This window comes from Scylla paramamosain, chromosome 27, assembly GCF_035594125.1.
Source record: "Scylla paramamosain isolate STU-SP2022 chromosome 27, ASM3559412v1, whole genome shotgun sequence".
NCBI lineage: Eukaryota > Metazoa > Arthropoda > Malacostraca > Decapoda > Portunidae > Scylla > Scylla paramamosain.
The window spans coordinates 2,234,086-2,260,221 of record NC_087177.1 but is presented as its reverse complement, the minus strand read 5'-3'; the positions used below and the strand labels follow the sequence as shown (position 1 = coordinate 2,260,221).

Sequence of the window (26,136 nt, the reverse complement as noted above, 5' to 3'; positions counted from 1 at the left end):
AGTTACGTGGATTTTCTTCTCCTTTCCTCGGCCTGAACCTCCACTGCCTCTCCTTTAGTACGTCCCTGAAGGAAACTAATTAAAGTAAGCCCTCCTCAAGTCTAGTTTTTGTCATTATTAAAAAGAAGTAACGTGTAATTTTTTGTCCTTTCCTCTGTCTGAACCTCCCTTGTCTCTACCTTCGTTTTTTTAATTCGTTCCTATGGCAAACTAACTAAGCTATACCCTCTCGACTCTACTAGTTTTTGTCATCAGTAAAAGAAGTTCTATCTCTTTCTCCTTCCCGCGGCCTCCACTTCAGTCTCTACCCGTTACACAGTTCCTCAAACAAACTAAACCCTACATAAGTCTAAGTCTACTAACATGGTTTGATGTACAGTGACAACAGGAGTGATGGAATAGAGTAAGCCTTTCAGTACCTGCAGCCTCCCCGTCCACTGCCTCCCGCTCTTCACACCACGTCCCTCTGGTGAACTAAATATTCTTTAAGTTTAATGGAAAAAGTCTGGAGCAAAAAGACACGAGTGGGAGTGATGGAATTGTGTAAGTCTTTCAGTACTTGTTGATTTTGTCTCGCTTATATCGTCAAGGGGTCAGGAAGTTTACTCAGATGCAGTAACATGTGTTGTTCCTCCATTAGCAGTCAAACGGTTCATCCGCCGGAGCCTTTGCAACATTATTTTGTCTGCTTTCAAGCGTGGCAATTAAGCGAGACTTTTTTTATGCAATTATTTTCCCTTTAGCCAGTCTCTTTCTCTTGTACTAAAAAATACAGTTACAAAAGTCAAAACCTTTACCCACTACGCCTTCCTTTGGTCTCCAGTGATAGTCAAGAAGATATTTCCAAAGTGTCATTTTTCTTAACTACACATGGTTTAACTTTCTCGATTTTCTCTTCCTTTCCCCTGAGAAAAAAAAAGACTTTACTATTATGGAAAACTCCTTTCTTTGCTATTTGGTGAGTGGCAACACAATACTTTTCTCTTTCAATTTTTTATCGTGTCCTTTCACAGAAGAGGAAAAACGGAATCCAATATTCGTTTGTTTATATAATATACATTTTTTTTACCCGATTTCAGATAAAAGAGAAGGCGCTCACAAACACACACACACACACACACACACACGTACATCGTCTGGCCGGCTTTTATCGTTCCCCTTTTATTAAGTTACTCCTCTTTCCAGCGTCAGTTTCCGTCACACGCTCTCTGATCTCCGCCACTGGAGTCACGTTATGCAATTTTCTGCGTCACGGAGGTTTTCATGTTTTGCGCTTGGTTACCTTCACGAGTTGTCGCCTCCACCCTTGAAACTCTGCCCATTCACCAATCATTTAACTTTCAGCCCCTCCACACACACGCCAACCCAATAATTCTGCCCTTTTACACATTTTCCATGCCTCTATCCCCTCCTCGTCCTCTTCCTCCTCCTCAATACTCCTTCTTCTCATCCTCCTCCTCCTCCTCCTCCTTCATCGTCCTTCTTTTCTTTCTCCACTCTTCTTTGTTGTTGTTCTAGTTGTTGTTCTTCGTCAGGAGAGAGAGAGAGAGAGAGTAAGAATTCTTCGCCTTTATTGTCTTGCGTCCTTCTCATTAGATAAGTTAATTTACAAAAATGAAAAATAGTTGATTACAAACAACCTCCGTAGATTTAAAGTTTGTTGGTGCGATTTTTGCCCCGTTTATATTCCTTTGTTCCCCTTCCTCCTCATTCAAGTTAGCCGGTCACTCAGCTACGTAACTCTTCACAGCCGCCAATGTTTCCTAGTCACGTATTTTATGAAGGAAACAAAACGAATAAAACTTTGCGGGACAAGACTAATGCCTCGAGTGAGTTCGCGCTGCAGGTGTGTGAGTGCGTGTGAAGGTGAAGCAGCGCGCTCACCTCACCAAGGGTACTGCAACGCCTCTCCGCGATAAAGAGTCGGTGCGGGAAGGGCGGGAGGAGAATTGATGATAAGAGAAAATATAAACTGCTATCATGTGTCTTTTTTAATTGCTTTTTTCATCCATTTATCTTAAGTCATATTTTTCTTTCTTCATCTGGTGGACTTTCTTCCTTCTTCTCTTTCTCCTTTTGTTTCCCTTCCCTTCCATTATCTGTCATATTGCCCCATCATTCCTGTTCTTTATCTTCTCTTCATCTTTCCCGCACCTCTAACTTTCTTGCGTTTTCTTCCTCCTTTCGCCTTTACTTTTCTTTACTGCGCATTTCTCCCTCATCGTCTCCACCTATTCTGTTTACCTCGCAGCCTCCTACTCCTTATCATCCTACTCCTTATCTTCCTCCTTCTCCTCCTCATTTTACTTCTCTTCACCACCTACGCATGCAACAAATGATACTTTTCTTTTCATTCCTCCTCCTCTTCTTCCTATCTTCCTCCACGTTATCGTCTTTTATGTCATTCCCTTTTCTCTTATTAGCTCTCTTCATCATCTACACATATAAATACCAACTGATACTCTTTTTTTTTTCATTCCTCCTCTTCATATCTTCATCTGCGTTATCCTCCCTCGCATCCTCCTTCTCCTCCCCGTCCTCCTCCCCCTCCGGCTCTCTTAGCTCCCTCAGCCGCCCAAGGACGGTCCTCACACTCGCCTCTTAAGAGTTATAATGAACCACACTTGTACTCAAACTTGCCACAAGAGCCTCTCGACCCTGCCTTACTCCCTCTGGCCTGGTGATATTTTGCACGGTGCCCACCAGACTGAGATCTCTATACTGGTGTGTGTGTGTGTGTGTGTGTGTGTGTGTGTGTGTGTGTGTGTGTGTGTGTGTGTGTGTGTGTGTGTGTGTGTGTGTGTGTGTGTGTGTGTGTGTGTGTGTGTGTGTGTGTGTGTGTGTGTGTGTGTGTGTGTGTGTGTGTGTGTGTGTGTGTGTGTGTGTGTGAATGACAGAAAGAAAAGACAGAAAGAGAGAAAGAAAGAAGGAAAGAAAGAAAGAAAGAAAGAAACATAGAAGGAAAGAAAGAGAAAGAAAGAGAAGGAAAAATAAGGAAAAAGAAAGAAGGAAAGAAAGAAAACGAAAGAGAGAGAAGGAAAAAGAGAAAAGGAGAAAAGAGAAAGACAGAAAGAAAGAGAAAAAGAGAAAAGAGAAAGAAAGAAGAAAAATGAAAGAGAAAAAGAGAAAGAAAAACAGAGAAAAGAGAGAAAGACAAAGAAAGGGAAAAAGAAAAACACAAAGACAGACGAACAGACAAAGAAACAGACAGACAGATAGAATAAGATGGTTGTTTGGCTGGTATCGAATAACATAAACACACAAACAGACGTCTGTGAGTGGTGATGGTGATGATGGTGATGATGGTGATGATGGTGGTGATGGTGGTGGTGATCGCTTACAGGTGTTACGTCAAGAGTGTTCCTTCTTTACGCCTCAGGAGACACAAGTGCGTTTTAAGCTTCTCCAATCTCGTCTCAGGATCGCGCCTCAGGAAAGCTGAATACACACACTGCCCTGCGTAAAGTTGTGTCTGCTGCCGTCTGTGGTCTGTACTGGTGCGTTTAATATGGCTGTCAGTTCTGGTGCCGTATTCAGAAACGTTTCTCTTTCACCACGAATGTCTTTAAAGGCCACAGAGATGATTAGCTGTGTTCTCACAAGTGTTTCTCCAGTTGATAATGTAGAAATCTTGTTAAACTATGCCTAGAATCATACAAACATCCTTAAAAACTTGTGTAACTTCAACTAGAGCCTCTTGAATGTAGTGGAGGTCGTGTAACTTCTATAACCTTTTAAAAGCATAGTGGCGGTGGGGCGCGAAGTGCATGAGAATATAGGTCTGAGTTTGTGTTCTCTTTATCTGGTCTGCACTAGAATTGGTACAGTCCTCTTTTGTTTTTTTCTGTGGAAGGCAGTCGGTCTGGTATTGTCTGCGTTGTTGTGGTTACCCTGTCAGGATTAGAAGTGATAGTCATATTTTGATCCTCTCTCGTTCGCTATAGAAGTCCTTGGTTTGTACGAGTATATACCGCGATCGCGTTCTCTGCTTAAATCTTCTATAGTCCTGTTCTTGTCCCTTCTGGTTCGCTATAGAGCTGCTTGACTTACACTGTCTGACTTCCGGTTGTCTATTCTGCAGTGGGATTCAAGACCTGTTTTGCTCTCTCTGCCCTGGAGAGATCTGGATCACGCTACTGGTCTCCTGGTGCAGCGTCTTAGATGAGGCTTTTAATTGCTGTCCTTTGTAATCCTTTATAACTGCCTCATGTTGCGTGCTCTACATTCTCGTGGGTGCGTGCGGCATAGCTATCAGGCCTGTGTTGGTTCTAGTACTTGGTGGTCATACGAGTAGTAGTCTGCGGCAAGAATTTGAACCCAACCCTGTTTATTCTTATTTCGACCTTGCCAGGCCCGGTCACCCTAATGGACAACACAGTGCTGCATTGAGCTCCTCGTGTGGTGGTTTCGAATAAAAGCTAGATTATGATGCGGAATATTCACCCAAGAGAACATTAGGATATTTATGGGCGGTGCTCGCTGCAGTGTGGCGGCGTGAGCAGTGCGTGGCGGCCGTGCTTCCAGGCTGAGAGTTACAAGGAGTGCGTGCGGCTCTCCCTCCATTATGTCCTCGGGGCCTCACTGCACTCCCCGGCCCCCGAGAAGCTGATCCTGTGATATGTGACAGTCAAAAACACACTGCGGCAAACTGCGTGCTAGCCTTAATAGCAGACTGTCAGGCGCGGCGTCAACAGGTCACCCCTTTGCCCTCACACCAGTGCTGGATTCACCGTTTTCCTCTCCCTCGTCAGTCATGCATCCCCACCTCACTCCTCACCTTCCTTAGTCATCCAGGGCACATCACTTCACTCTCACACTTGCACATTCGCCTTTTTTCTTCAGCGATATTCGTCATGTAATCCCATCACAGTTCTCACTTTCCTTAGTCATCCAGGGTAGATCACTTTTCTACTTTATGTATAGTCGCCGTCTTTTCCTCTGCCTCGTCAGTCATGTAACTTCATCACACTTCTCTCTCTCCATCACCCCCCAGCCACTTTCTCACGCATCCAGCCAGCTTTACCTTTCTGTCATCGGTGTTCATCATTTAACCCATCATACTCATCATCCTCAACTTCCTCCGTCACCAACTGCCACTCCCTGATCCTTCCGTGAACCTTCAATGAATCACCGGCATAAAACATCGTCAAGAGCCTCAAGTGATCGCGTCAGCTCCGTCGGAAGTCCTCCTAATAATTCCTCTTTACCTCGTTAATTTCACGGCAGCTGACGAAGCGATCGGGATCAGCGTTGAGCGACGAGGACATTAACGCAACCAGACCTTGTCGAGACCCTGTGACCTGACCTGGTGTGGCGAGGCAGCTAGAAACACACCCGTTATGTAACACTGGGAAGGGGAAGAGACAGCATAGGAGACTTAATCCGCAGCTAAAAGGGAAGGGAAAAAATTAAAGCCTTGAGGTATTACTACTCACTCTCCCTCTCCCTCTCTCCCTCTACTCTACACCACGTTCCTTCACATTCACCAAACCCATCCCTCCCCAGCCTCGCATCTCAGGGTAGCAAAGGGGTCCATTTCCCCTTCGCGCCGTGGCTGTGATAGACGCCACGTCGAAAATGGATAATCCTTCGCTCGTAACTAATGAATCCTTTGCCAGAGATTGAAATACAGCGCGGGGGAAGAAGGTGCCGGGGCGAGAAGAGAGAGAGAGGGAGGGAAGGAGGGAGGGAAAGGATCGTTATTGTGGTATTATATCGCCCCGCGGCAGGACAAAGACGTCTAGAGGGAAGGGAGAGAGAGGAGGAGCCTGAAAGAAGAGGGGAAAATGAAGGGGAGATAAAAGGATGAATAGGAAGAGGGAAAGCAGAATAGACGAGTCAAAGGAAAGGAAACGGGGAAAGTGAAGGGGAGATAGAAGGAAGAATAGGAAGAGATAGACAACTGCAGATAAAAAAAAAAGGGGAATTGAAAGAGGAGGGGGAAATGAAGGGATGATAAACGGATGAATGGAAAACACAGTAGCAGAATGAAAGGAAAAGGGAAGAGCTTGAATAAAAAGGAAAACGAGTGAATGGCAAGAAGAGATAGACGGAATAACAATGAAAAAAAGAAAGGGCCTTGAATGAATAAGTGAAAATGAAGTGGAGAAAAACAGATGAAAGGGAAGAAGAAGGGACAGAAGGAATAGCAGAATGGAAGAGAAAAAAAGGGAAAAGAGAAGAAAAGGGCGAAGGAAAAGAAAAGAGATGAGAAGGTAACGATGATGAAGGATGGAAAAGAAAAGACATGGCGACGAAAAGGCAGAAAATGAAGAGAAGAGGGTTGGAGGAAAGATTATCAGTGAAAGTCGGGAAAAAAAAAAAAAAAGAGGGGAAAAATAACTCAATATGGAAGGAACCATGGAAGGGCAAGAAAACGTGAAAAAAAGGAAGAAAGAAAGAAAAAGACTGGAGTAGCGATAAAGTGAGAGAGGGAGAGAGATGGAAAGGTGTAAAAGTTAATAAAAATGGAAAATGGAGACGAGAGGGTAAGGGAGGAAGGGAAACAGGGAGACGGGGAGGAAAAAAAGGGTTGGTCTGAAAGGATTACACCGTACGGAGATAGATACTGAGATCAAACTTACGCCTGAGATTGACGGGAGCATAGAAACACCTCATTAATGAAGCCAACCCACGTAATGCTTCAAAATAATGTCACTTATTTCTTTTTTTTCTTTTTCTTTCTTTTTTTTCATTTCCTTGACATCAAAGAGCCACGCGCACTAGATTAATTTAAGCGACGTAAAATCCTGCTTTCTTAGACGCCTTTTAAGACTCAAACATTTGTGCAGAGGCGTTTAGAGAAGGTGGGGGGGGGGGAAGTTGGACAGGCTACCTCAAGGCAAGCACGGGAAGGCCGCAAGCTTAACACCACACCACCAGAGGAACCCGGAAGATGCTCAGTCGAAAGGAATGTATTTGGCATAAACACTTAAACACCAAACTGATACACACTACCTGAACGCTTATATTTTTAACACTTGTTATGACATGAACCACCACAACCACCATCGCCACCACCACCATCACCCCCACCAGTACCAGCGGCTTACGTACGTACTATAAAAGGCCTATTATTATAACGAGCTACTTACGAGCGAGATACAGTAGGGTGCCAAAAAAACACATTCCAAGTAATGTTCGCCTGTAGCGGAGACGAGGCGCGGGGAGAAGCAGCTAGGTGACGAGGGAGAGAGAGAGAGAACAGGTGTAGAAGCGTAGCGTTAACGTCAGACGGACAAAACACTAAAACCCACTTTACTTCATCTCTCCCTCTCCCTCTCCCTCTCTCTCCTTTCTTTAGTGCTGTGTATCCTTGGTGAAGTTTCTAATCTCCTCGCCATAACCTTGATTAAAAATGGAGGAAGGAGCGGTTGGAGGTAGATAGGAAGGTACGTATAAGATGAGCGATGGAGAGAGAGAGAGAGAAAGGTTAGTGCGAGGTAGAAAAAGGTATGAAGATAGGTGAGAAGAGATGAGGAAGGCTGCGAGGGGGGTACGGGTTTAGTTTGAGAAGCAAGACTAGATGATGTACAAGAAAAAGGATGAAAGGTTTGAAGCAATGATAGATACTAAAATCATGTATGTACAGTATATATTATCATTATTCTATTCTATTATTTTTATTTTTTTACCTTTTATTTATTTATTTATTTATTTATTTATATATTTATTTATTTATTTACTGTATTTCGTTTCCGTCTCGTTTTCAAGTTTTTTCTCTTAATATAAAAAAAAATGTTTGTACGGTATTTTATTTTCCATTATTAACTTAATACAAATAATTTTATACAAGAAATGTCTCTACAGTATTATTCTATCCTACAGTAGTTTTTTTTTGTAATCAATCAGTCAATCTATCCATCTATCTATCAATTTATCTATTATTTTCTCCTTACTTCTTGCTTCCATTCCGTTTTCAAGTCCTGTTTCTTATTTCATTCTCCGCATCATGTCTCAGTCTTATTTTCAAGTTCTTTCTACATCAATCCTCTGTCTTACCTTCATCGCGTCTGTCTCATTTTTGAAGTCCTCGTTCCTATCACAATTTTAAATCCCTTTCTCTCTCAAACTATAAAGTCATGTCTGTTCTACTTTCACGGTCTGTTTCATTCCTTCATCCACGTTTCTAAATTCCAAGTCCAGCCTTTTTCCTCCGCCTGGCCTATTTCCTTCACGCTGCAACTCTGGTTTAAAATAATAAGATTCGTATGAAGCACAAACATCTACATATTGCAACCTCTACAAACACACACACACACACACACACATAGAGAGAGAGAGAGAGAGAGAGAGGAGGAAAGGGTTTTAAAAGAAAATACGTGAGCATCTACAAACAGTAAAGTCATGCACGAAATTTCACACCAAAGGCTTGAAACACATACAAACAAGGGGCGGTTTTAGTGTAAGCAGACGTGATGTTAATGGAAGCGGTAGGGATGGTGGTGGTGGTGGAGGTGGTGGTGGTGGTGGTGGTCTTACAGCTGAAAGGTTATGAGAGAGAGAGAGAGAGAGAGAGAGAGAGAGAGAGAGAGAGAGAGAGAGAGAGAGAGAGAGAGAGAGAGAGAGAGAGAGAGAGAGAGAGAGAGAGAGAGAGAGTGTAAAGAGAAAAAGGAAGTAAAGAAAGAATGAGGTGAAAGAGAAGGAAAGAGAAAGATGAGGGAGGGAGAAAAGAAAAACAGGAAGGGGAGAGAGAAGGAAGGACAATAGAGCAGAAAGAGGTAAACACTAAGAAAAAGATGCCTTTGGAGGATTAACACACACACACACACACACACACACACACACACACACACACACGTAGGTTCCATCTCGAAGACCACTCACGCTGAAGAGGTGCAACGAACGCCACTTAGGAGAAAACTAGGATTCTCTCTCTCTCTCTCTCTCTCTCTCTCTCTCTCTCTCTCTCTCTCTCTCTCTCTCTCTCTCTCTCGCTCTCTGACTAGGCTAAATGAGGCGATTATCTAGGTGAAAGAGCAAGAGAGAGAGAGAGAGAGAGAGAGAGAGAGAGAGAGAGAGAGAGAGAGAGAGAGAGAGAGAGAGAGAGAGAGAGAGAGAGAGAGAGAGAGTAGGAAATACGAGATGCGACTGTCAGTTTTCAAAGGCTGATTGTGAGGAAAGCTGGATTTTTCTCTTTTTTCTTTTTTTTTCACAAAGTTCAGCTTCACTCCACTCGTGGCAATTCTTAAATGTTAGAAAATGTGGAAGTCTTATTTCAGATCACTGGTTTTACGTATTCCACTCCACTAAAACGCTATGTCACATTTTCTTCGACCTACTTTCTCTTTTATATCTACGTAAATACATCACTAACTTGAGATTAGAAAGGGGAGCTTATAACAAACAGCTTCGTATCTTTTAACGGTTCTACTACTGTTTGTTCCTTCTATGTATTCCTTCCTGTTAACAATGAACAGTCTCTAACTTGCTAGTATTTGTTCTTCCTGTGTCTATCCATGAACATCCTCCAACCTGCTTTAGTCTGTCCTTCCTGTGTATGCCTTCCTATTATCCATGAACATTCTCCCACTTGGAAACGCAGCACCAGCAGTTACCGAGCCTGACCACGTCCTTGTCATCTCATTTCTCCCCCTAAGACTAAACGAGCGCAATCCCCGTGTCCTCATCTCCTCCCTGATATGCTGAGTTCCCAGTGTGCCCCCAGCTCCCCGCACTTATTGAGTCATATGTAACAGAATTGCAGCACAACTACCTCCCCGGGCTCACTTCACTGCGCTCTAACCCTCGACTTAATTATCCTTTACTGGCCAGGCTCTGGTATTATAATTAAAGCACTTGTCCCGCATGAAGTGTTAATTCTTTCACGCGTAGGGACTTTCTTCATTGCCACTTAAAGAATTAACTCCAACTTGAGCCACGTGACGCTTAACTGGTGTTAGTTTCTCCTGCAGCAGTGTTCGGTGTGTCTCGTGATGTCTAGATTGTTGGTTCTTAGTTTTTTTGGAGGGTTCGTGATGGCCAGATTGGTGGTTCTTAATTTTGGGGGATTTCGTAATGTATAGATTGGTGGTTCTCAATTTTGGGGCACTGGGTAATATCTAGATTGGTGGTTCTCATTTTCTTCTTGGGGAGACTTCGGTGATCTAAGCTTGTAATCGCCATATACGCAAACTTATATACGGCGCTATGTAGCCTCTTGTTTTGAACCACTAATTTAATCAGTCAACTTATATTTTCTTTCAGCAAAAGGATCTAGAACTTATTTTTCTGCCCCTCAAAATAATCAAGCCACCTCAAATTTGAGAACTCTGATGTAAATTATGCATTTTTTTTCTTTTCTTTTCAAGGAGACCAGTCAGGGGTACAAAAAGTTAATTAAAAAGTCCGCCCACGAAGCCGCATCCAAGGAGAAATAGAGGAAGAAGAACGAAGAGTCGGCCAATTAAGTTACCACACTGCAGGAAATTCGGAGTATTTCCATAATTTGTTTCTTACTCTTGGTTTCGCTGGTCATTCCTCCCCACACGTGCCACCATCACAGGCCACGACACAGCTCACCTCGACACAGCGCACCTCCCCCTCCTCCTTCAGTAAGCCTTCGTCACGCATCATGCAGGCGAGTCACCATCCACGTCTTTCCCGCCTGGGTGCACCACATGGCCGAACACCACTTACTCCACGACACTGAGGGACTGTCCACGCCATGCATCACCTTGCTCTCTCTCTCTCTCTCTCCTCTCTCTCTCTCTCTCTCTCTCTCTCTCTCTCTCTCTCTCTCTCTCTCTCCTCTCTCTCTCTCTCTCTCATTTTTTCTCTTCGCCTGAACTTTTTCGCAGCTTCTAAGCAATTTCACCACACGATCCCGTTGTTGTCGAGGCGTAGTTAGGTTAATCACTAAGGTAACCAGTCATTGTCTCCTGATAACACCTCAATGTAACTCTAGAAAGGTAAGGGTCTCTTCCTTAACACTCAGAACAAACATCTGACAAAGAAATAGTTACACACTTGGCCAATAAAGAAAGACATCAATAACCAAAGACCCAAACAGAGAGAGGACAGACGAGTGGCCACGGATATAACACGGACGGACGAAAAAAAAAAAAAAGAAAGAAAGAAACTCACTGGCAGGAGACACGGAGACAAGCAGATACACGCACAAAAAAAAAAAAAAAAGAGAGAGATGGTTAGGAATTCGGCAAATAAAGACACAGACAGCAGACGAGTAGCCAGGCATATAAAACACAGCAAAAACAAACAAAAATATACACTGCCAGGAGACATGGAGACAGACACATATACGCACGGTAACTGAGCACGTAAAAATAAGTGAGAGGGAAGGACAGCTGGGAGACAACGCACCACAAGGCCGTTCTGTCTGGTAAATGAAAGCACCACAGTGAATTTATTGTGAGCCGCACCAGCCTGACTCGCAAATAATTCTCAATGTGCTTGCATCACTCAAAATGGAGAGAGAGAGAGAGAGAGAGAGAGAGAGAGAGAGAGAGAGAGAGAGAGAGAGAGAGAGAGAGAGAGAGAGAGAGAGAGAGGGAGAATAAAAAGATAATTAATAGAACTGCCTGTGTAAAATCTATTAATAATGAGATACTGCTAGTGAAAAGAAAACGAACGAGAGAGAGAGAGAGAGAGAGAGAGAGAGAGAGAGAGAGAGAGAGAGAGAGAGAGAGAGAGAGAGAGAGAGAGAAAACAGACACATGAATGCAACGTCACTTCATTTATCATACACGCACACACACACACACACACACACACACACACACACACACACACACACACGTTTCACTCTAATTCCATCCTGTCATCTCTATTACCGATCGGTTCTTCGCTCAGCACCGCATAGCAGGAGGATGAATGAGCGATGAGGAAGGAGATACGTAAGAGACAGAGAATTTAGATCATGAAGCTGCTAAAGGATGCCACCTAGAGAGCAACAGGAAAACTAAGATGATGTGTACATTCCTGCCATTAAGAAACACGACACGGGAAAGCTGAGGAGGAGGAGGAGGAGGAGGAGGAGGAGAAGGGAACACAAAAGGAGCACAAACGAATATGAAGAAAGAAAATAACATGAAGAAAGAAAATTAAAAGCAAGGGCAAGATGACGATTACGACTGCGGTGACAACAACAACAACAACAACAACAACAACAACAACAACAACAGCAACAACAACAACAACAACAAGACGACGACAAAAAACAGAGAGCAAGAAAGGCGAAAAAGAATTATTAGAAGTAAGAACGAGGAGGGGAAGGAGGCAGAAGAGAGACAGAGAAATAGGAATAAGAGGAGGAAGAGAAACAGCTATGAGAAGAGAAAGGAAAGAGAAGAATGAGAAAGAGGAAGAACACAAGAGGAAAGAAGAAAGTCGCCACAAATACACCTATCTTCTCTCCGCCGGATATTGAATATTTTCCTCACAAGACGAGAGAGAGAGAGAGAGAGAGAGAGAGAGAGAGAGAGAGAGAGAGAGAGAGAGAGAGAGAGAGAGAGAGAGAGAGAGAGAGAGAGAGAGAGAGATTACATTCACACTGAGACAAAACAAACAGAAAGACAGACAATGAAATCTAATCTGAATGAAAGCGGGAGGTGAGAACGAGGCGAAATCGAGAGAGAGAGAGAGAGAGAGAGAGAGAGAGAGAGAGAGAGAGAGAGAGAGAGAGAGAGAGAGAGAGAGAGAGAGAGAGGAATGCATCTTCTCCTTCCTCGTGTTCAGTCATGATAAGAGAACAAGACAATATATTCATTCCTCTTCAGATACAAGCTCACACATCATACTCACCTTCCTTCTGCAGCGTCTATTCCCTCCCAGCACATCTAGTTCCCTTTATCTCTCAACGTGCCTTTCTTTACTACAGCATCGTCCTTCACTTTTACCAATAGGAACAGGATTCTCTTCTCCTGCTTCTTCTACTGCTACTTCTGCTACTCCTACTGCTCCTGCCTGCTGCCTTTTCCCTCCCCTCTTTCCTAAACCCTCATTACCTAACCTCTCACAACGTCTACCTGCTTTCCGACGCAAGACAAACACAATCGCCATTCTTTCATCTCTTTCTGGATAAACTTACTTACTCTGTTTGTCCTTCTGTCTACGTCTTGCCAACTTTGGGAGGACGCACGAAAGGACAAATCCGAGCGTGGGAGGGGACGGCTGGCTCGGTGGGAAAGGGTAGACCTGGGGATGACAAGTCGTGGGTGGAAAGACCGTCAACCCACTGCTCGCCTTTCCATAATGCCTATCTCGTTACATAGCTCATATTACTCTCTCTCTCTCTCTCTCTCTCTCTCTCTCTCTCTCTCTCTCGTCAGTGTGCCTTGGTAAGCTAATGATTAAATCGACCAACAGGAGTTTCTTTAAAATGCGTGATTCTATATATTACCACACACACACACACACACACACACACGAGCACTGCCTTCACGTTACCGTTGGATTAAGTCGAGTAAACTTTGTGCGACATGAATGGATAAGTTTTCTTGTTTAACTTTAGTGAAGGATTGCAAAGAGAGTATTTTTCTGCCTATTTCCTCACCTGCACTGTCTGCCTGGCTCCTGGTCTTGTTTCCCCCCCCCTCCCCCCAGTATCACCACAGGTCCTCTATCACGCCCCGCCCCATCCTGGCTCCGCGTGGCATTCTCTCACAACCTCACTCTTTAAGTCTCTTTTCATCAGCTCTTTATCGCCTCCACCTCCTCGAGTCCTTATATTGGAAACTGATAATGAGCTTCCTCCTTCTCCCTCACCCTCACCCTCTTCTCTCTCTCTCTCCACGCGCTTTCCCGGCACCAATCACTGTAAGATTTTTGATCACCGCATTAACTGGATGGCAGAGGCTCGACTCCCGCCCCGTTATCTGAAACAATCGCGGCTGCATTGCCTCGTGAGCATCTAAAGCACAAGGCGATCCTATCTCAGGCCGGCGGGGGTTTCAAGACGCTCCTGGATGCTCCTCTCAAGATTGTGTCTCTATATACTCTCTCCATCCTCTGAATCCCTTGTGATTTTAGAGCATTGGGAAACTTAAATGAAACTTTACTGAAGCGTTTCTTTTCTAGTTTCTGAAGAGTGTTTTAATCTGTGTATTCAATTCCACGAAGCGTATAAACGATGGCAATTAAAGGGTAAATTAATGGGAAAGATAACGAAGAGGTTTTGATTACGTTAATATAGGGACTTGATTCCTACTCCAGCATGATAATGAGCCGTGTTATCAAGCGCTGAGTCGTCGTATCTTGACTGGATTTAACGGGTATCAGTGGGTGGGAGTTACTATGGTCTTAATGATGTTTTCAAGAGAGTTTAACAAAGATTCTGGACCATCACGGGGAAAAACGTCATGAGAACTCCAGTAATCATCTCAGTGACCTTTGAAAATCAGCGTCATTAGAAAACACACACACACACATACACATTCCAGTCAAGTACAAATCTCATAGAGTCTTAAAGAGCGAATCTGCGCCACAATTGCCCAGCCAGCCATGCAGGTCCCGCCACGGTCCCAAGAGCCTCTTCATGCAACATTTTCCCTGCGCGTGATCGTAACTAAAATGCTGCCAATATATCCGGCTGGCACCAAGTTATGGAACGGAACCTCAAAGACACCGGAGCGCGACCCTTAAATAACGCTCCTAAATACTCTACCCGCCAAAATATTTTACTCTCTTTAAAAGTTACGAGTTTGATACTGTTCGTCCTCCTCGCTCTCCTGTGCGCGCTGGCATGCACACACACACACACACACACACACACACACACACACACAGTCGGAAAACTATTAACATTATGGTTTTCTGGCTAAAAAATAAATAAACTAATAAACTAAATGAATGAGCGACTGATTGGCTGACTGACATACTGACGACCAGACACCAGGAACATGTGGCGCTGGAAAACATTAATTAAACAACCATCGCCGCCTTGCCTCTGCCGCGTGTGCCGTCGGGCACGAAGCACCGAAACTGACACCAACACACAAGGAAGACAATGCTAAATTAAGGTGACATGCCCAATGGGAGCTTGGCCTTGTTCACCTCACGGCTGGCGGCGCCTCAAGGGTGGAGGAACACGCTGGGACACGGTACAGGGAGGGGCGTGACCTTCGAAACATCCTTCCTTCCTTCCTTCCTTCCTCCAGATCTATATTGTCCTTAAACTTAACATTTTTTAGTAGTTTATTCCTCAGCCAATGTAAATCCACTGTAGTTTAATTATACTATACTTAGGTAAATAAAAGTATGGTTGCTTCTACTTGTGATGTTATCTTAAACTTTACTTTCCTCAGTACTTTACCCAACAGCCAGTACCAGTCCACTGCAGTTGAATAGTTCTAGGTAAATTAAACTGTAGTTATTTTTACCTTTCCCTTTCAATGCAGGTAACTTTACGATGAGCTACAGTCACGGTTAGCAGTCAGTTAACTTGTTGCACTAACTTCCGCTGTGTTACGCATTTCCCTCGTTCGTAATTCTGCCTGCAATCTCCTTACAAAAATTGACCACGAATTGACTGGCGGCGGATCAGAGGACTTAAGACTGAAGGAAAACGCTAAGCACAGAGAAAAATTGGTGGCGTACTGTTCGACTTAATTAGTGACCATGACTGTAAAATCGAGTACGGCCTTAGGTATCGTTTTACTAAAGGTCTATTGTTACTTTATCACTCAGAGGTATCACGTTTTATTGTTTTTTTTTCTTTCAAAGCAAATAGACAGACATGTACTGAGTTACATATGAAGAGATCGTGTGTGTGTGTGTGTGTGTGTGTGTGTGTGTGTATGTGTGATGCAGACGTGGCCGCAGCAGCTGATTTGGTTTCCTCCTCCTCCTCCTCCTCCTTTTCTTCCTTCTCCTCCTCCTCTTTTCTTCTTTCTCCTCGCAGGTTATTTCCTTCTCCTCCCAACTTATTCTCCTCCTCCGCACTTATTGCTTTCCCCTTCATTTACTCTCCTCCTCTTTACTTATGGTCTTCCTCCTCACTTATTTCTTTCGTCTCACTGATTCTCCACACATATCCTCCTCCTCCTCCTCCTCATCCTTTTCCATCTAGCTTATTTCCTATCCATTGGCTTTGCTCATCCTTATTGGTGGTGCTCCTCCTCCTCCTCCTCCCTATCCTCCCCTTCATAAAGAAGGGCGAAATATTGACAACGTAGCACTTCCGTATTTCCTAGAGGCAAACTTAACGAGTCCTTTGTGTTTAGTTAAAGATCTGAATGCATTTGAGCGAACCTTCGTAGGATTCAGTCGAGGCATGTGGACGCGTTGAAAAGATCTGTTAAATTTAGTAAGTGTCTGAAGGAGCCTGAAAACAACGTTAAGTTTAAGGTATCATAATGCAAATGAACGCATCTGAACGCAGCCTGATGTTTAGTAAAAGCAAAAAATAAACGCTTCTGAACGCATTCCACATTACATTGTCAAAGCATCTGAACGCATTCAATCGCACCTTTGTTCAGTACATCAACGCACCTAAACGCATCTGAAAGCACATCTAAAGAAAACTCAAATATCTAAACGCACCTAAATGCATTTTGGTTAAATCTAGCCAGAGTGAATCAACAACCCCTTTACGTTTCGCTGCACGTGCACTAACGCTGATGTTCCTTGCACGCTGCCAGGACCAGGACGACGTGAGTATGCCGCTGACGGACAGACAGGCTTTTAATGTTGTTATTCGTGGACATTAGGCAGTAACTTGGTGTTTACGTCTATCTGTGAAAGCCAACCCAGCCCAAAGTATCACATAATGTATTCAAGAAGGCATAGATAACTTTTCCTTACTGCACAAACTCCTGCTTTAGTTCCTCTTAAATGTTCATCTTAATGAGCTTTCATGTTAACCTACTTTACATGCTAAAAGCGTCTTAACCTTTTGACTGCTAATGACAGTATGATGATATTTTTATTTCATTAGTACTCGTCTAAATTTTACTGAGTGTATATAAAACTGCAAACATTAGTCAGTTTTCATTTTAACTATTCGCTCATCTCTCTTGCTGTCAGTGGTGGCTTTCCAAGTAATACTCTGAACCAGCCTATCCTATCACGCAGGGTGGGGGGGTAGAATGTCAAACCACAGCAGTCACAGGGTTTAATATTGCTGCTAACCTTCCTCCTTAACAGCATCCCAAAGCTTAAGTCACTAATAACAAGTTCCTCTTAAATATTAAACCCAAAGAGCATTGTATGTAACCTTAAGCACATGCTAAACATTTGCACTCCTTAAAAAGTTACCAGTAATGTGCCTGCTTGACATTATTCCAAGGTCTCGCAGTCATTATTAACACTCTCTTAATAATCCCAAAGAACTCTCATGACTACTTAAATCATATGTTAAAATACTTATTAAAACCTACAAGTAATCCGCCTCCTTGACTTTTTCTAAGCAGTCACTTCTAACACGCTAATCTTCCTCTCCACACTACCCCTCACGCCGCCAGGACAAGCACATGGTAAGTACACGGCTTGCTCCCCCCTCACCGCTGCTCATTCCCGCCAGCCGGCACAGCGGGTGGCGATGTGCATGTTTTCCCTCGTGTCTCCATAAAAAGGCGGTGCAGCAGGCGCGTGGTGGGCGAGAGGGCCGAGTATTTCAAGGGTTCGCTCTTGTTTCACTGGGAAATTTGTATGTACTCAGGGGGAGCGCGTGAAGGGGACGAGGGAGGGTGATATGGTACACTCTAGCGAGCATCTGATGGGGGTGGTGAGAGGCGCTTTACTTGTCAAAGTAGTGGTGGTGGTGGTGGTAGTAGCAGTGGTGGTAACACTAGTGGTGGTGGTAACAGTAGTAATACTAATGCTAATATCAGTAAGATGATGATGACACGTCTCTAACAGTGCCGTGCCCTTCCCTCCCCACAGTACGAAGCCATCCAGGAATTCTGCACCCGCACCCACGCCTCCTGCCCGCCTGGCCCAGCTGGAGACACTGGCCCCGTGGGTGCGCCTGGGGACCCTGGCCGCGATGGGGAGCGGGGTGACCGAGGGCTACCGGGTCAGCGAGGACCCGTCGGCCCTAAGGGGGAGCACGGGAAGCCCGGACCACCAGGCATGAGGGGACCCAAGGGAGAGATTGGTCTTCCAGGTACTGTAGGGGGCGCACCGTCAAACACTGCACGCACACACACACACACACACACACACACAAAGAAATTAAAAAACGCGACAAGTAATATTAGAAGAATGAAACTATGAATACTTAATGAGGTAATTCGGTGTGTGTGTGTGTGTGTGTGTGTGTGTGTGTGTGTGTGTGTGTGTGTGTGGATGGGATGATATCTGCCTTCACATCTACTGTCATGCAGTGTTCAGTAGGTGCACGGCCTCTCCCATGCAGGTGTGCCGGGGCTGGACGGGCGGGACGGGCTGCCTGGCGAGCCTGGCCTGGACGGCATCCCGGGTCGCAATGGGCTGGACGGGACGCCGGGTATGGACGGACTGTCAGGGTTCAACGGGTCGGCGGGAAAAGATGGCAGGGATGGCATCGACGGTGAGTGTAGTAGTGGTGGTTCTGTAATAGTAGTAGTAGTAGTAGTAGTAGTAGTAGTATTTTATGAGTATGGTTCCTAGTTCGGCAGTAACAGTCTAATTTTTCCCTCCGCTATTTTGTGGCAATAAATAAAGCTGTCTGCATTGGAACCCTTATCACACGGCTTGCTTCCTTCCCTCAGGTATTCCCGGCACCAAGGGGGAGAAGGGCGCCCGCGGACCTCCAGGCTTGAGAGGTAAGTCCTGACCCTACACACTGACGGCGCCCTGCCCAGAATACACCCTAGCTACACAATAACTGGAATATATACACTAGCCGTAGCCAACCGAGAATACACCTTGCTACACAGTAAATAGGACATATACACCCTGCTTATACACCCAAAGTAGAATACATGTAACCTAATCATATCCATCAGAGAACACAACCAGCTCCACCCGAACTAAAATGCATACAACCTTGCCACACAATACCTGACAAATGTACAGTCTAGCCACACCGTACCTGTCAGAGCAACCTGTTACCTTTATATACAAATCAGTCGAAAATTCCATCAGTAGAACATAATTCGAAGGCTCAGGGCAGTATTTTCCTCCTTACTACATATACAGGCTATTCAAAAACCTCACCAGCAGGGCATAACTCAGGACAACTTCAAGTCTCGTTCAAAACGCCTCATAATTATTAACCATAAAGTCAAGCCAATAACAAGAACTCGTTGCGTCCGCCTCTCCTTCCCTTTGTGTGGATGCAATATAGCGGCAAAAGTGCTCTTCCATTACAGCACTGTCTGACATAATGGAGTAGAGGGAACCTGCTAATTGCGAAAGGCGAAATCTGAGACGCGGTTCCCTCATTAGCGCACATTAAGAGTCAACTCTGATGCAATGAACATAAATATGACAGGAGAGCCGAGCTGCAGGATGGCGCGAGTGCTGTCGCCCCTCAGACTGTACTTTAATGATGAGCATTGGTTTTACGAGCGAGCGAGACCACTCACACACACTTCAAAGTTTTATCATATTTATGACATTATGTATCCCATCACTGTGTGTGTGTGTGTGTGTGTGTGTGTGTGTGTGTGTGTGTGTGTTATATACTGTCCTGAATGTACATGTTAGAGAGAGAGAGAGAGAGAGAGAGAGAGAGAGAGAGAGAGAGAGAGAGAGAGAGAGAGAGAGAGAGAGAGAGAGAGAGAGAGAGAGAGAGAGAGAGAGAGAGAGAATGTGGAGGAATGAGAAGCATGGGGTGAGGAAGAGGGACGGGAAGGGGGATGTGGAGGGGGAAAGGAAGTAGGCGACCTAAGACACGTCAGAGGCAGCTCTAGCTAATGACAGCTGCCATGAAAAAGGATGACAGATTAAACTTTTGTTAAGAGATATAGGTAGGAAAACTGCTTCATCAAGTAGGGAGCCGTCTTTATATATAGACAGACGGATAGGTAGAGGAATATAGATAGATATATTCATAAAATTTGGATTTTCTAGACAATTTCACCGATTTTCATTCCACATGAGTGAAACCTTTCATTTCACAGTTCAGCAACTTCTGAAGAAATTTAAGGCTGATGCAGGTAACAATGATGATGACAGTGATATGTCGCCACATTTCTTTTTATATAAACATATTTAACAGTGATGCGTCAGAACCACACGAATTCTAGAGATGCTTCCCTGAAATGTGTTCACGCGCGAGCATATAACACGAATACTCCTGATGGAGGGTGTGTTGCCTGCCTTCTCTCAGCACCCGAGCCTCAGGCCTGCGGCTCACCCGTACTGGAAACACCGAGCACACCTCAGTTACCTTCCCCTGGTTCAAATACAAATGTGACTTGTGCCTGCATATACCTCCCTGAACAACATATGTTACTTACTGTGTGTGTGTGCATGTGCGTGTGTGTGTCTATAGGATTCTGGGAGTGAATGTGGATGGCTGTTGTGAATGAGATTTGATTAGTCTACTGAAAGTTGATTTACGACACAAACTAATGAATTACTACGAATGAATGATAGTTTGGCGGCGCAAGGAGGTCATGAATGTCAGGGAAAGAGTTACTGAGGAGGGTCTTAAGCGGCTCTGAAAAGACACCGCACTCCTGCTCTAAGTTTCCTGGAGGACTCGGTATATACGTTCTGCAGCATTAAACCATTACAACTTAAAACATAGCAGACACTCAGCAGTTTTAACGGCTGGGTAAATAGCACCCGATGGATCTAACCTGTTGACTGTCGAAAGAAGTGGCCTAAATCAACGGCGCTGTGAGGGGAGCAAACACAGCTTTACTTCACTGAGTGGAGGCGGAGGCAGTGGTGATGGCCCGGGCGTCCTAAAAATAATGACGCTTCACATCTTTCTCTCGATTCCAAAATGCGTTGAGAGTGAGAAGAATTTTTGTGGCGTGTCAATGATCAGTGACCGGGAGGAGGTGAGCCAGTCAGCAGCAGGTCGTGGCGGCGAGACACACACAAGTTTGCGATGCTGATATTTGGTGTACTTAGGAAAGCAGTTTGGCGTGTCAGGAGACGCTGTGAGGGGGAAGTGGCAATCTGCTTCTCAACTGTCAGTGTCGTGAATATTTACAGGAACCCTTTTCACTGCTATAGCTTCCTCTCGATCCTAGTAATGTGGTCTAATGTAAATGTATGATATAATTTCTAAAGACATCTGACAACACTGAGAAATGAGTGATCAAGTAGTTCAAAACTATTAATGCCTGTATTTGATATATTGCTCAATAATTCGTCAAACGTTGTACAGATGATACTGTAATAATAAATTTCTTAATGTTATTGGCTGTCGATACGTTAATAATTCCTGTTGCCAAAGTGTTTTATAGAGAAATTTTCATTTGCACTGAAATACATGGAGATGGATAAGGTGAATATAAAAATACTGAGTAGAAAACATTTTAATCACTCCACTTAAATATTTTCTGACCCAGATATACTTTGCTCCTTTCCTGACCCAGATATACTTTGCTCCTTTCCTAAAAAAAAAAATGCGAACTGAAGTATTGATACGCAATTCATTCCGATTAAATATTTCTAATCGACATTTTTTTTCCCCTCTGCAACAAATTTTATGAATTGAAGTTATGATTACTTGATTCATTCCACTAAATATTTCCGATTTATTTTTCCTAGACATGAACATTACGAACTGAAGTAAAAAATTTCCGTTACTTGATCGTTTAATGCAGGGGCCGCGTTTCAAAACATGTGACGAACTAAACCTGAACGAAGGAGAGCTAAGTGGTTGAGCTACATCTTGAGATTGGCCTCGGACAAGAAGACTGCACAATGCTAAGATAACACGGACAAAAGAATACGCAGTGCTGAATTGCGCAGTGCTAAAGATCAAATGGGAAAGAAGATTGCGCACTGTTAAAGATAACGAAGACAAGAAGATTGCGCAGTGCTAGACTAAATGAACAAGACTGCGCACTGCCAAATATAACAAATAGACTTTAAGAAGCAACCATATTAAGAGAACCATCAAATTCCAGACATAAGGTGATCAAGAGTGACAGTGACAGGCGAGTTCGCAACACAACAACTCCTCGCGACATAAAAGCATCCTTTTCCATCAGGATCACTTCAGCAGGGGCGGCGAAAAACACCTGTACGGCTGCCCACTCACCTGATTGCCCGCTGAAGGGGGTCGCGCGCTATTTCACGAGAATGTGTGTCACTGAATAAAAACAAAGTAAAAATGTTAAAAAAAAAAGAAGGAAAATACGTACCCATCTACGTAGTGCTGCTGCTCCACGGAGGAAAATGCAATGAATGGCCCGCGATCTGCGTAAAGAAAAGAAAGAAAAGAAAGTGATCCTTAAAATGAGAACAAGGAGGCATCTGAAGGCAGCAGCAATTCAGATAGGCTCTTCAGGTATGCTATGGTGAAAATTTCTGGGCAACGGTGTTCCAAGGAAGAAATTATAATGAAGAGAGCACCATAAGGACTAAGAAGATAAAGTAAAAAAGAAAAAAAACTCCACAATGCTGTTATACGTTGAAAAATGAAAAAGCTAGGAAAATAAAAAGAAATATATGTACGATAAGAGAACCATAAGGACTAAGAAGATAAAGAAAGTAAAAAAAATATTCCACTCTGCTCTTACGTGAGGAAAAATTAAACATGCACGATCCCGATCCCAAGAAAAAATAAAGCAAGTATTTGAAAGACTGCATCAATTCACGTATTTTTTTGCACTCTGAAGCAAAGAGGCTGAGTCAACGAACAATGACAAAATATTTCCATGGAGACAGATTAATGTAAGTTGACGTAACTGCTGACTTTACCGGGACAAGAAATAACAAAATCATAGCCAGTAGCCGGTTGACATGCTGCACTGACTTCCACCGTGCCTCGTATTTCCTCTCAATCCTGTATTTCCTCTCAATCTTAAAGTCCTCTGAAGTGCCAACCATTTCCTAGCAAAACCCGGCAATTAATGGACTGCCAGCACATCAGAGGACTTGAGACTCGGGGAAAGCGCTATACACAGACAAAGTGGATGAGAAAAGTTACTCAGTTGATGACCATAAATATAAAACTAAGAAAAATATTATTAGCTAAACACAAAGTGAGTGAGAAAGGTCATACGTTCCCTCCCTCGCTTTGGCTCTCGGTCTCGGCCTTGCTCTCGCTCTCTCGCCTACGGATGTGAGAATTAGTTTCTCCGTATTACAACTCGATTGGTGATACGAACTGTGAATCTGCTGAAATGTTCGGTGAATGTGAATTAAAGTTACGACGATTAAACACATTATTATTATTATTATTATTATTATTGTTATTATTATTGCCACGAATATATTATCAAATGCTGCTAATCTGGACAAAGAAAGAGGACAAGGGAAACGACGAAGAAGGACCGAGCGACACGGAAAAAGAGAAGATAAGGAAAAAAAAAAACAATAACACTATAATACAATAGATGAAAATAAATAAAAGCAATAAAATAAATCATGCCACATTATAAAAAAAAATGTATATATTTAACAATTAAAAGAAACAAGACTGAATAAAGACACGACAATGAACAAAAAAAAAAAATAAATAAATAAATAAAACGGAAAGGAACCATATATAGATAAAACAATGAAACTAATAAAAAAAACAAATAAATGCGATATTGACACAAAGAAGAAAGACAAAATAATAAAAATACAGAAACAAATAGAAGTTATTACACACACACACACACACACACACACACACGGAAGTCAGGCATTGAGAAAGCAGCATCCACACTCCAATACCAACCAGACAGCCCTTCGCAGCTTCCTCCTTCCTAGCACACCAAGCTGCAGAGACACCAGACGCGTCAGCCGCTGAAACCCAGACCAGGAAATTAAACCTACACAAGAATATTGAAACCCTTAGCCATCACTCCCCCGGTTTTCATAGGGCAGCGGAGATGGGGGGAAGGGAATGGAGAAGCAAGGGGAAATGGGAGGAAAAGGTAGGAGGAACTGAAAGATGAAGGAGTAGTAGTAGTAGTAGTAGTGGTGGAAGTTATGAAGAGTGAGATGGGAAGAGTATGAAAAGTGTGGGTAGGGAAGGAGTTTCAAGTTAATTGTTGAGTTCTTGGTAACCTTGCGCTATTTCATTAGAATAGGTGTTAGGTTTCTTTTCTTCCTCCTTCCCCTCCACACACACACACACACACACACACACACATACCCGGTAACCCATATTAGCATAGAGTCGTTCTGAGGTGAATATTGCCTTAATTAAGCCATCGGTGTGATATTGCGAGCTGGGAGGAGGAGGAGGGGGAGGGGGAGGACGACGAGAAGAAAGAGACGGGCAATGTTGATGATGATGATGATAATGACGATGACAGTAATTAAACAAAATAATTATGATAAAATAATAATAATAATAATAATAATAACTAATAATAATAATGATAATAATAATAATAATAATAATAATAATAATAATAATAATAATAATAATAATAATAATAATAATAATAATAATAATAATGATAAAAGATAATGAAAAGAAGAAAGAGGAGGAGGAAAAGAAGCTACAAGATAATAATAGTAATAATAATAATAATAAATAATAATAATAATAATAAAAATAAATAATAGCTCTCTCTCTCTCTCTCTCTCTCTCTCTCTCTCTCTCTCTCTCTCTCTCTCTCTCTCTCTCTCTCTCTCTCTCTCTACACAAACAAAAATACCCGTGGATTACACTTTTCTCTATAACAATATGTACAATAATGGTGCAGCGTAGTACAGCGAAATCAAACAGCCAAGTATGACCGGTTACTGCGTGAAATCCTCTGTAATCCCCAGTAATCTTGTCACTCCACTAATCTGACTAACGTTCTCTCTCCCTGCCAGGTATCGCCGGGCCGCGCGGTCGCCGAGGTAAGAACGGCACGCCAGGTGATGCGGGTCTGCCTGGCATTTGCGCTTACAGGGTCAACAACGAGTCCGTCACTGAGCTGCTCATCGCGCCCTCCATAGCAGGTGAGAGAGAGAGAGAGAGAGAGAGAGAGAGAGAGAGAGAGAGAGAGAGAGAGAGAGAGAGAGAGAGAGAGAGAGAGAGAGAGAGACCGAAAAGCCAAATTTACACTCCTGTCCTCCTCCCGTCCTTTCCTGCAGGCGCGGATGGGTCGCGGCGGCGGGAGCGGCGGCCCATCGTGGTGCGGGAAGGCGACAACCTGAGGCTGAGGTGCCAGGCGGAGGGCGAGCCGCTGCCGCAGGTGGAGTGGACCCGCTCAGACGGTGGTGTCATTCCCGTCGGACAGTGGAAGGGTGAGTATTAAAATCACACTATCCGTTCTTGCGCCTCCATTTCTTCCCCTTCCTCCTTCTCAAATTTTCTCTCTCCTCCCCCGCCGCTAATGAGGACTCGTACAATGGCAGGGATCACCAATACTCCTCGTTATGCTCCCGGTTCACTCCAGCCACCTCTCTCTCTCTTTCTCTCTCTCTCTCTCTCTCTCTCTCTCTCTCTCTCTTGCTCGCTGTGTTGTGTTCCCGTTTGCTTTCCTTTACCCTCTCTTTGTTTATGTTCATTTCAGTATCCCTTTTTTATTCAGTATCTTTTTCCTCTTCCTCTTTTCTTCTCCTCCTCCTTTCATGTTATTATACCATCATTTCCACTGGTTATTATTATTATGTCTTTATTCATTTCATTCCCATCTTCCTCTTTTCTACCACAATTACCTCCTCCTCTTCCTCCTCCCATTAGTATGTATCTCGCCAACCTTACTCAGTCTAGACAATTCCCCACACACACACACACACACACACACACACACACATACAGAGTCGAGCACTTGGCGAGGGAGGAACAGACACAGTGCTATCAATCAATCCTCAGTATCCTCACGTTACCAATTCATGGAGTGTCCACCGCCGATAGGAAGCTTCAACTAGCAATGGAGTGCAGCGACTGACTGAGTGGAGGGACAGATGGCGGCAGGGCGACAGGGAAGTAATGGAGCACACGGTCAATGCCTCCGCCTCTCACGGGTAGTTCACAGAGGAGAGGGAGGAGGAGGAGGGAGCGACAATACTGGCTTTATGCACCGTTTCCTTGTAGAACCATCGGCTATACTAATGATATTGGTGCTTCTCTGTCCTGTACTAGTGTCAGGTCACAGTTGTGGTGGTAGTAGTTGCTGTGAGGGTGAT

At 43.8% G+C, this 26,136-nt stretch overlaps 1 protein-coding gene across 3 annotated transcripts in view; it reads left to right on the top strand.

The window, feature by feature from the left end:
* The window catches only part of LOC135114033 (uncharacterized), a 148,100-nt gene that overhangs the window by 94,110 nt on the left and 27,854 nt on the right, over positions 1 to 26,136 (top strand). For 2 of the 3 annotated variants that reach the window (XM_064029674.1, XM_064029673.1), the window contains exons 3-8: positions 16,599 to 16,610; positions 17,842 to 18,064; positions 18,317 to 18,469; positions 18,651 to 18,704; positions 24,835 to 24,963; positions 25,099 to 25,251. In XM_064029674.1, coding sequence (XP_063885744.1) covers positions 16,599 to 16,610; positions 17,842 to 18,064; positions 18,317 to 18,469; positions 18,651 to 18,704; positions 24,835 to 24,963; positions 25,099 to 25,251 — 724 coding nt within the window. The remainder of the gene's footprint in view (positions 1 to 16,598; positions 16,611 to 17,841; positions 18,065 to 18,316; positions 18,470 to 18,650; positions 18,705 to 24,834; positions 24,964 to 25,098; positions 25,252 to 26,136) is intronic. The other variant, XM_064029675.1, reaches the window with a different exon arrangement.